At 42.5% G+C, this 12,198-nt stretch overlaps 1 protein-coding gene across 1 annotated transcript in view; it reads left to right on the top strand.

Annotated features, from left to right (window-relative positions):
- LOC311242171 (PDZ domain-containing RING finger protein 4-like) overlaps positions 1–12,198 on the top strand; it is a gene marked incomplete at both ends in the record, with an annotated part of 27,189 nt that overhangs the window by 7,788 nt on the left and 7,203 nt on the right. Inside the window, 2 exons of the mRNA XM_084331120.1 lie at positions 1,550–1,612; positions 9,815–9,916. Of these exons, the coding sequence (XP_084187246.1) occupies positions 1,550–1,612; positions 9,815–9,916 (165 nt within the window). The remainder of the gene's footprint in view (positions 1–1,549; positions 1,613–9,814; positions 9,917–12,198) is intronic.

Genomic DNA, 12,198 nt, shown 5'->3' with positions numbered 1-12,198 from the left:
AGGACTGCATGTGTAATGTACTTCTGTGTGCACACGCCTACAAGATTTAATAAAAGGAAGATACCCCCCCCCCGCCCCACCCCGCCGTGGGGATATATTTGCAGCCGATGTACCACAGTGGGATAGTCGTTGACACATTCCAGCGTCAGTGTGTGGCATCGCCGTGGCAGACCGTAGCGCCTAAATCCCAGGACGAATGTGAAAATATGAATTCAAACGTGTCCCGTGATCTCAAACCCTGCGTTGCGTCACGCTGCTCGAGATGAGCCCCTGGTAATGGAGGACGACTGCTCCTGTGATTGTAAAAGAATAAAATAAAATAAAGAACACTTCGGGGGGGGGGGAACCTCCTCCAAGTCAGGTTTATTGCTATTGAAGCTTATTGAGTTGTTGTTTTTTGTTTTATATAGAAGAGTTATCTCTTGATATGTGATCGGTGCACACAGTAAATGTTCACTTCCATTGTACTTGTATGATGCAAGCGTGACAAATAAAAACTTTACAAAAAGAATGATGGAACGGCACGGTGTGCAGTGGTCAGCGCTCCTGCCTCACAGCAAGAAGGTTTGATTGATTGATTGATTGATTGAAACCTTTATTAACAGATTGCAGAATGGGTACAGTACAGTACAGTACAGCTCAATACATACAATTGTTAAGGGGATGCAGACCAGAGAAAGACTTTCGTCTTGTTTACATCAGGGTCCCCCATTTTCAATTCATCATAACATACATGACATACAGATAGACAGTACTGCTACATCTATACATTTATGACATACCAGATTTGCAAATACAGTACTGCTTGTGATACAAAAAGAGTCCAGAAAAGAGAGTATACATTTGACGTAGAAACTGTACATTGGTCCTGGGTTCAAACCCCAGCAGGGGGCCTCTCTGTGTGGAGTTTGCATGTTCTCCCTGTGTTCACGTGGGTTTCCTCCAGGTACTCTGGCTCCTCCCACACCATAAAGACATGCATGTTAGGCAGGGACTACAGATGAAAACTAGCTCATTAGCAAATTCTGGCACATTTATATCGATGTGGAAACTGAAGATGTTGATTAATGTGCACTGTCCCTGGGTATAAAATAAATAAATAACCTAACTCTCTCCCGGCTGAGAACCTCTCCGCCACATCATTGCACTCCTTCTTCCAAACACCCTGAAGACCCACCTGTTCACAGAGGCTCACGGCCTCCAGTCGTCTCCCTGTCCTTCATCGTTATGTCTTCATGTGTCTTTTTGTTGCTTTGTAAAGCGTCCTTAGAAACATACAAAAAGAGAGAGGGAGAGAGAGAGAGAGAGAGCGAGAGAGAGAGAGAGAGAGAGAGAGAGAGAGAGAGAGAGAGAGAGAGAGAGAGAGAGAGGGATAGAGGGAGAGAGAGAGAGAGAGAGAGAGAGAGAGAGAGAGAGAGAGAGAGAGAGAGAGAGAGAGCAAGCACTCTCTATTCTAGCAAAGAACAGAAGGGGAACAATGGCTTCTTGTCTGTGTGTCATCACCACCAGCATTGATTCTTTGGGGGTTCTTCTTCTTCTCCTGTCGCAGGTCGAGCCCAACAGCATCGCGGCGAAAGACGGACGCCTCAAGGAGGGAGATCGCATCTTACAGGTACAGACCTTCATCTCCATCCAAACTGAAGCGTGGCTCCATCATCGCGAGCGCCCAGACAGACACAGAGCCACGCGTGTCCACCACATGCCACTAGGGGGCGCATAGTCAACACTAATCGATCGAAAGGAGCCATAGTCGGCTGCCGACCTCTTAGTCGAATGCACAAAAAACAACAACAACATTTTTTTAAATGTATTATAATTATATTTCTTTTTTATCATTCTTTCCAAAAGCAAAGCGGTCTAGAAGCGTGGCTAACGCTAATGGCGCGCATACCAGCGAGACTAACTGCCTAAGAAAACAGGCACAGAGGCACTGAAAGAGGATTTCACTCGTCTAATGAACACACTAGACTAGACAAATATCAAGATGTATCCATCAGTGGACCAATTGCATGCTGTCGCAGAGGACAAGAAGCCTTCAGTCGACTCCTTCAGACATTAAGCACCCCCCACAGCCATAATGGAATGATACAAAATATATATATGTATATATATTTATAAAAAAATTAAAAAAACGACCAGTCGACTATCAGCAAATGCTCCGCTTCTGCCACTCTTCTACCACTTTAGAACTAGTACTCAGGTGTTAATTTTTGGGGGCTGGTGGCTGGGTCTAAACGTGAACAAAGGGAGGGTACTTAACCTAAGTGCTTCCCCAGGGAGGGGGTCGGGGGCTACTGCCCTCAGACCACCAAGATCATTTGTATATGGGCAGTCTGACTTGGGGGTAACTGACCATATAGTAGTGTTGCAATGCATGATAAGTAAACAGTGAAAACAGCTAAGAAATTGGATGGGGCTGGACATTTGGGACGAATACAAATTTAAGATGAAAATCTCCCCAGCCTGTGGGAGGCAGTGGAGGTGTGAAATCTGGCCCGGTCCAGAACAATAGGAGTCACAACATCAGTTTGGAGTGGAGTGGTGGAGTAGTGGTAGAGGAGCAGTAGAGGTTTGATTTTCAGGGCTGTATCTGTACACTCAAAAAGCCACTTCTAAGCCGATGTTTATAGGCACTAGCCAAGTTGTTATTGTCTGCAGGCTAGAAGACAGGGTATGCATATTTAATCATCACACTTTCCCAAGTAATGAAAGTCCTTAACACAGGTTACACCAGGCACTACATCATCTGTAGCACCTCTGTCTTTCTCTCTCTTGTCTGTCTGTCTGTCTGTCTGTCTCGCTCTCCCTGTTTCTCTCTCCATCTCTCCCTTTCTTTTCTGTAAGCACTGAGAAGCACCTAGGGGCTCAGTGACTGTGTAGGGCCCCCTCTCTCCGCTGGCATGGACCAGCAGGCAGCCCGACTCACATATCAGTGTGTGGGGGAGTGCATGTGTGTGTGTGTGCTTGTGTGTGTGTGTGTGTGTGTGTGTGTGTAAAAGTAAGGGGGTGAGGCGGTATCTCAATCAATTAAACTTTATTGTCATTATATGATGATACGAAGTAGCCTACAATGAACAGTGGACTTGTAATCTCCCAGACGGTGCACAGGCAGAGAAAGACATTAAAATCATGAAGATTAAAAAAAAATATATATATAATAATAATAAATAACAGTAGGCAGTTTAAATGACAATAAGCTAATTTAACAACAAGTACAAGTAATATTACAAAAAATGTATCATGTGGTATCAGGTGGTGTGATTACAAAAAATGTATCAGGTGGTGTGATTGTGTCATTAATGGGGGTGGGGTTTGTATGTGAGTGGGAGGGGGGGGGGGGTGTAATTGTCAGGCCTCAGAGTAATTATGCTCGCTTGCCCATCTCACACTTGTTAGAACACTTACATTTCCACATACCTTAAGTGGCTCTCAGAGCACTTGACTGATTCACTTCTCTTCTCTCATATCCACTTCAAAACAAGAGGTGGGATTTTCAGCACAACGTAGCGGATGTCAATGTGTATCGCTATGATTTTTACGATTAAATATATATATATTTTTTATATATACATCATAATCGTGTGTAGAGGTGGTGTGGATAAGACCCTGAGCGTTTCAAATCATATGTGTACCGTACCCTCTGCTGGTCTGGGGATCGAATCCCACCAGAATCCCAGTCTCCCTCTGAGCCTTCCTACATTCTCAATAACAAAAAAGAATAATAATATAAAAAAAAGGAACACAAGTTGTGTGTACTGTAGATGGGTTTCTTTTGCCTCTTTTTTTTGTATTTGCGGTATTATTTCGATCGCTGACACCTTGGTGGCAAACAACAGGTGGATGTAATCAAACAGCAGCTGGTTATCATTAAATAACAACCGTGGCCAATGAACTGTTGCAATGTGCCGTAAAAGAACCAACAACATGTCATGAGAATAGATGGCTTCTGATTTACCAACATCGCTACAGTAGGTGCGGAAGCAGCCAGGGCGATAAACACTATATTGATAAATAACAGCGAATGCAGGACTGTGATGAGTGTGAGCAATATTCGTTTTAATACAAGAATAATGATTGAAAAATGTGGCGCACTTGTAAAGAGTTTGCGTTGAGAGCGGGTGTGTAGCCTACACCTCAGACTGTGCCGGTCTTAATAATTAGGCTACCTCTCAGCCAACGAGCAGCAATTAACAGACCTCTCCTTTGTTCCAGACTGTGAACAGATTTGTACAATTTACTACACAAGGAATGTTTTCGTTCAGCTGACGTTGAGCGCATATCTCTGTTATGACCAGGGGTGTAAAGTACTTGAGTAATTGTACTTCGTTACAATACTTAAGTACTGTTTCTGGGGATTTGTACTTTACTCTAGTATTATTAGGTTTGTATACTTGTACTTTTACTCCATTACATTTCAGAGAAAAAAAAACATACTTTTTACTCCTTACATTTAAAACGCAGACCTACAAAGTACAAAGTACAAATCTCACAGGTCCAACCATTTTAATTAGTATATTTGTTTCTCTGGCCGAACTAACTAATCCTGCGGCCCGCACTTTATTTAAAAACAGCCAATCAAATCCCCATCAATGGAAAATGAACCCGCCCATACCCATGCTGATTGGTCCTTGTGCAAGACTAGAAAGCGGGGATCTTTGATTAAACAACTGCTATCAGAAGAATAGACAGTCAGTTTTTACTTTTACTTTTTAGTACTTAAGTACAGTAGAGTGAAGTAGAAACATTTAGACTTTTACTCAAGTGTGTTTTTTAGCCAGATACTCTGACTTTTACTTGAGTACGATTTCTGGGTACTTTTTACACCCCTGACTGTAGATACCAATTTCCCCTCTGTGCGTTCAGTAGAAAGCTATACGGCTGCAAGCTAGCCTAGCTTATTAGCACAAATTAATGAAAGCTGGAGAGTTATGGAAGAGAGGATCCTCTCCAACTCCGGGAGAGGTGTTGTTGGCCATATTATCCGCTTCCATTCATTTCCGCTATAGGCTATAGGCTAGCTCGCAGAAGCGTTCATCCGACCGACCTCACGCGCGGCCTATGTGTTGCTGACGACCCGAGGGAGTCAAGTGTCAAACTAGGCTCGCTTCACTTTCTACTGAACCCACAGAGCGGAACTAGGTATCTATCTTCTTGCCCGACTGTGGAGAAGACAGGTATAAGAGACATTTCCCATAATGCCGGTGTGTTGCTTTAAGACAGTCAGTGTGTTCCCCCTTAGTTCCACCACTCTTGACTTGCACTGTATCCTGCTATAGTGTGAGTGATTGGGGGAGGGGGGGGGGGGGGGGGCGAGCCCTGCTGTACTACTGCAGGTCCTATTATCTCCCTTTGACAGCCCCATTACTCTCACAGGGAAAAGATGAACGCCAGCTGTCAGCCAGCAGTTAATTGTGTGTCTTCTGGATACGCCGCTCGGACGACGTCCCCCCCCCCCCCCACCCCCCCCCCTCCCCAGAACCCACCCCCCGAGCTAATTCACTATACCTACACTGCCTTTGTTAGGGATGGGGCTGCTGCTGGACGGATAGGAGACGAGAGGCAGAAGAGAGGGTGTGATAGAAGACAGTAGAATGAGAGAGAGAGAGAGAGGGAGGGAGGGAGGAGTCAGAGAGAGAGAGAGAGAGAGAGAGAGAGAGAGAGCGAAAGAAAGAAAGAAAGAAAGAAAGAAAGAAAGAAAGAAAGAAAGGAAGGAAGGAAGGAAGGAAGGAAGGAAGGAAGGAAGGAAGGAAAGAAAGAAAGAAAGAAAGAAAGAAAGAAGGAAAGAAAGAAAGAAAGAAAGAAAGAAAGAAAGAAAGAAAGAAAGAAAGAAAGAAAGAAAGAAAGAAAGAAAGAAAGAAAGAAAGAAAGAAAGAAAGAAAGAAAGAAAGAAAGAAAGAAAGAAAGAAAGAAAGAAAGAAAGAAAGAAAGACAGAACGAAAGTGGCAGAGAGACAAAGAGGTGGAGCGGTCGTCTGGTAATCACAAGGTTCCCGGTTTGATTACGGCTCCTCTCAGCAGCGTGTCGAAGTGTCATTGAGCGAGACAATTAACCCCCGAACTGGATAGCGCCGCTTGGATAAAAGCAATATATAAATGCAGTCCATTTACAAGCACAATTAACAATCAAATGAATGTTCTGAATGAGTCCAGAGTCGGGGCGTTGCGGAGTTCTGCGGGGGGGGCAGTTCAGAGGGTGGGAGCCGCCACGCTGAAAGCTCCGTCCCCGAAGGTCTGCAGTCTGGTAGGCAGCGCTGAAAGGATTTGCGACTGATCTCAAAATGAGATTAGATTCAAATATATTGTCATTAATATACAGCACAAGTACAATACACCATCCAACCAGAGTGGATAAATAAATGCATAAATTAATGATTTCTTATTTTTTTTTGTGTGACTGAGATATTTTAACCTGTGACTGACCATAGGATCCACAGGCAGCCGCACTAACCAGTTGAGCTAAAGGGTCCGACCCCTTAGCAGGTGCTGGTTGACGACGGTGACTAAACTAATCCATAGTTTACACTTGTCAAGAGCCAATTGCGCAGTCGTTCAGTATAAATGAGATGTCATGCTAATATGTCATGTTCTACAGTAGGACTTACTAATATAATACCCAATAAAAACAAGTCATTAGACTTAAATTTTAACACGTATACAGTGTGTGTGTGTCTGTGCGTGTGCGTGTGCGTGTGTGTGTGTGTGTGTGCACTCATGCGCTGAGGCTGCCTCACGCCACGCATTTATTTATTTCTGGAGCATTTATTTATCCACTCATGGTTGGATGGTGTATTGTACTTTATAAATAACAATACATTTGAATCTAATCTCATTTTGATATCAGTCGCAAATCGCTTCCTGTTGAATGGATCGATTGAGTGCAATGCCGAACCTCTGCTGTTCGGTTCCAGCTGAGAACCGACTTATCAGGTTCCGAACTAATTATTTGCGGTCTGAACGCGCCGGCCGGTTCAAGATTAGGTTAACAGAAGGTACCGGCAGTGAAAGGGCTAACAGAGGGTCTCCCTCAACATTACAGACAAACCAGAAAACACTTAACATTGGTTACTCTATGACATTACAGAAAGATATGGGTGACTGTTTCATCACCCACCCCCAAATCGGTTAGTGACAGGGACCCATGAATTATCCTCCACTGTAGACCCTGTCCTCTTAGGAAGTGGCTGCTTGTAGAATTACCCCCCCCCCCCCACAGACACACACACACTCCACGTTAAGCCTGCAGTGTCATCGTCACCCAGTACCCCCTGCCACTTCCTGTAAGAACCTGAGATTCCTGACCTCCACACAGATTGTATACCAGGGGTGTAAAAAGCACCCAGAAATTATACTTAAGTGAAAGTATGGGTACCGTCTCAAAATCGTACTCAAGTAAAAGTCAGCGTATCTGGCTAAAAAACACACTTGAGTAAAAGTCCAAAAGTTTCTACTTTTAAATGTACTCAAAAGTCAAAGTAAAAACTTTTTTTCTGACTGTATATTCGTCTGATAGCAGGTGTTTAATCAAAGATCTCCGCTTTATAGTCTTGCACAAGGACCAATCAGCATGGGATTGGGCGGGTTAATTTTCCATTGATGGGATTTGATTGGCTGTTTTTAAATAAAGCGCGGCCGCAGGATTAATAACGTTAACGTTAGTTCGGCCAGAGAAACAAATATACTAATTAAAATTGTTGGACCTGCAAGATTTGTACTTTGTACTTTGTAGGTCTGCATTTTAAATGTAAGGAGTAAAACGTATTTTTTTTCTCTGAAATGTAATTGAGTAAAAGTACAAACCTAATAATACTTGAGTAAAGTACAATCCCCAAAAACAGTACTTAAGTATTGTAACAAAGTACAATTACTCAAGTACTTTACACCCCTGTTGTATACAGAGCCGTACAACCTACCTGCCTAAACTGCCCCAAGCTGGGAGTAGTGACAGTCCCACTGACACCTGCCCTCCCTCCCTGCGGCATCACCTTACACCTACAGTCTCTTAACACTTTGAGTGCCAGCAGGGGGCGCACGATTTATCGCTTGAATGCCACCACTGAAGTCAATGAGAGGGCGAGCACATTTGCGAACGCATAAACTATATCTTAAATTATGGCTATGTGTCTAATAAGCCCATCGCTTATCAATGACTTGCTTGCAGTCAACATGTACGAAACGGATCGTTTTTTCATCTGCACATTTCCGTTTTATACCATTTTGAAAAACGCTCGTTTTAGGACATTTCCACACAAAAAAAAGAGATTCCGCAGGAATCGCCCTTTAGTGGAAAACACAAAACACGTATATAACAAGTGTATAACAATAATATACAGTGTAACAAGTGATTATATGGAATAGATATACTGTATATACACGAAGCTACAGAGTAAATATGCTAATCTGATGTATGGTACGTACGGTATTATCATGTACATGGTGATGGCAAAATGACTGGAACTGCACACCCTGTGCTCTTTGTGGAAATACAGCATTCTGCTCGTATTCTGTGGTTCAAAGTATAATGAGCGTACTGTGCAATCAGCGCTCACTGGAAACATGCGTGTCCTTTGAATGAAGATGTTATTTTTTAAACCGTCTGTGTTTCAAATTTACATTATTGTGTGTTCAGGGAAGGTTTGTCTTTGAATGTAGTTCATTACAAATTGTTGATTCATCTGGTAACTTTTCATTATTGTTCAGATTGCCTTCAAAACCCAACCCATACAGTACAACGTGTACAATAATTATATACAAAAGGCGTAAATCTATGTTAATGTCTATAATCTCACAGTTTTGAGTCATCCGTACTGAAATTGATTACGCCGTTGTTTTGCTGTCAGATGAGTGTAATCCCAACAGATCAATTATTTCATCTGTGTTATTTTAGATAAGATAAGATAAGATATTCCTTTATTGATCCCCCTGGGGAAATTCAGGCATCATAGCAGCATGGGGGAGGGGGGGGGGGTACATAGCAGTGTTAAGGCTGTCAAAGTTAACGCGGTATTAACGCCCTTATCGCCCGATTCTATTAACGCCACAATTTTTTTAACTCACGATTAACTAAAACAAATTATAATTCAAAAAAAATTCAAAAAAATATATTTTTTACTAGACTTCACTCAGGTGTATTATTGATGCTCTCATTAATACTATTTTTGTTTCTGAAGTGTGTGTGTGTGTGTGTGAGATATAGAGAGAGAGAGGGGGGTGAGAGAGATGAGGAAGGGGCAAGAGAGAAAGAGAGCTGGGAGAGTGTGTGAGAGAGAGAGAGGGGGGTGTGTGATTGCTCTGCCCTTGTGTGTTCCTAACGTTTTCTTTCCCCTATTATTTCATGCACACTTTATTCATTGTTTTAAATTATTATTTTCTTTTAAGTTATTTTGTGCATCACTCTGTTGTGAATTTGATGCAGATTTGCAACGCATGAGGGTCATCCTTTTGTGTTAAATGGCTGCATAAAGCAAGCATTTGTTGACTCGCATGTTGAAATTTTTTTTTATCGATTGACAGCACTACAAATCAATATAATTAATTAACTCTGGACATGTGCATATGGGCAACAAGGGGCGAGATGAGGGTATGTAGCCCTCTCAGTATTTGCCCTACAATAAATAGTTACAATATATCATCTAATAATCCAATCATCTAAAACTAATCCAATATATAATAAAAAAAAAAAAAAACGTTTTGCGTCATCAGCACTGAAATTGATTATGGTCGTGCTGTTGTTTTGTCGTCAGATGAGTGTAATCGCAACAGATCAATTATTTCATCCGTGTTATTTTATTCACAAGATACATTCTTCACATGTGCAGATAAACGGCTGTGAGGTACAGGACCGTGAGGAGGCCGTCGCTCTGCTGTCGAGCCAAGACGCTGGGAGCATAGTGCTGCTGGTGACCAGGCCTGGGCTGCAGGTACACACACACACACACACACACACACACACACACACACACACACACACACACACACACACACACACACACACACACACACACACACACACACACACACACACACACACACACACACACACACACACACACACACGCACACACACACACACGCGCACACACACTCACACACACACAAATGATCATCATCAACCTTTATTTATTCTCGAAAAGACAACTGAGGTCTCACCCTCATTTTCAACGTCGTCGAGACTCTACAGACATTTCAACGCACACATTTCTACAATATAACAATAATAAATATGAATAACTATCTATATAGTATCAAATGAACATAGGCATACAATCAGCACACAGATTGACAGGATAAAAAATAACAATGCATAAATTGCAGACATATAAGAATAGGTATAAAAGACAATAAAAGTAGTGCAATGTAAACGTGCAGACTTAATAATAATGGCATAAAATAAGTACAAAAGCACAATGTCGCTCGAAAGCACGTGAACCCCCCCCCCCCCCTGGAACAGTGGGTCCCTACATGCTTGTTTGTGAACGCACACTGGCCTGTGATGACAACTTGTGTCATGTGACATGACAGCAGCTGCCTGATAGGTGCCTCCTCCTGTCTCGTTGACTGACAGCATAGAATGACTGTTTGGGAGCGTGCACACACACACACACACACACACACACACACACACACACACACACACACACACACACACACACACACACACACACACACACACACACACACACACACACACACACACACACACACACACACACACACACACACACACACTAATGAGCTACATGCATGCAGGTACATGAAAACACACACACACACACACGTTTATTTTTGTGTTTTTATTTGTCTATTTTAATCTGTCATGATGACATGCAATTCCATTTGGTTCCAGCATTCCATTGTATTTCTATGAATTATGGAACGATATATCCAGTTTAACACACACACACACACGCACACACGCACGCATGCACACACACACACACGCGCACGCGCACACACACACACACACACACACACACAGGGCTCGGCTTAATGACCTGAATTCCATATTGTGGTATTGTTATCACATTTACCTCGGTTGTAACGGTAAATGAAACGACACACACATAGTGTATACACACAGACACACACACACACACACACAGACACACACATAGTGTATACACACAGACACACATAGTGTATACACACAGACACACATAGTGTATACACACAGACACACACACACACAGACACACACATAGTGTATACACACAGACACACATAGTGTATACACACACAGACACACACATAGTGTATACACACAGACACACATAGTGTATACACACAGACACACATAGTGTATACACACAGACACACATAGTGTATACACACACAGACACACACATAGTGTATACACACAGACACACATAGTGTATACACACAGACACACATAGTGTATACACACAGACACACATAGTGTATACACACAGACACACATAGTGTATACACACACAGACACACACATAGTGTATACACACAGACACACATAGTGTATACACACAGACACACATAGTGTATACACACACAGCCACACACATAGTGTATACACACAGACACACATAGTGTATACACACAGACACACATAGTGTATACACACAGACACACACATAGTGTATACACACAGACACACATAGTGTATACACACAGACACACATAGTGTATACACACACAGACACACACATAGTGTATACACACAGACACACATAGTGTATACACACACAGACACACACATAGTGTATACACACAGACACACATAGTGTATACACACAGACACACATAGTGTATACACACACAGACACACACATAGTGTGTATACACACACAGACACACATAGTGTATACACACAGACACACATAGTGTATACACACACAGCCACACACATAGTGTATACACACAGACACACATAGTGTATACACACAGACACACATAGTGTATACACACACAGACACACACATAGTGTATACACACAGACACACACATAGTGTATACACACAGACACACATAGTGTGTACACACACAGACACACACATAGTGTATACACACAGACACACATAGTGTGTACACACACAGACACACACATAGTGTATACACACAGACACACATAGTGTGTACACACACAGACACACACATAGTGTATACACACAGACACACATAGTGTATACACACAGACACACATAGTGTGTACACACAGACACACATAGTG

This window comes from Notolepis coatsorum (genome assembly GCF_963971535.1).
Source record: "Notolepis coatsorum genome assembly, chromosome: 15".
NCBI lineage: Eukaryota > Metazoa > Chordata > Actinopteri > Aulopiformes > Paralepididae > Notolepis > Notolepis coatsorum.
The sequence above is the reverse complement of the archived record's forward strand: the minus strand, read 5'-3'. Positions and strand labels throughout refer to the sequence as shown.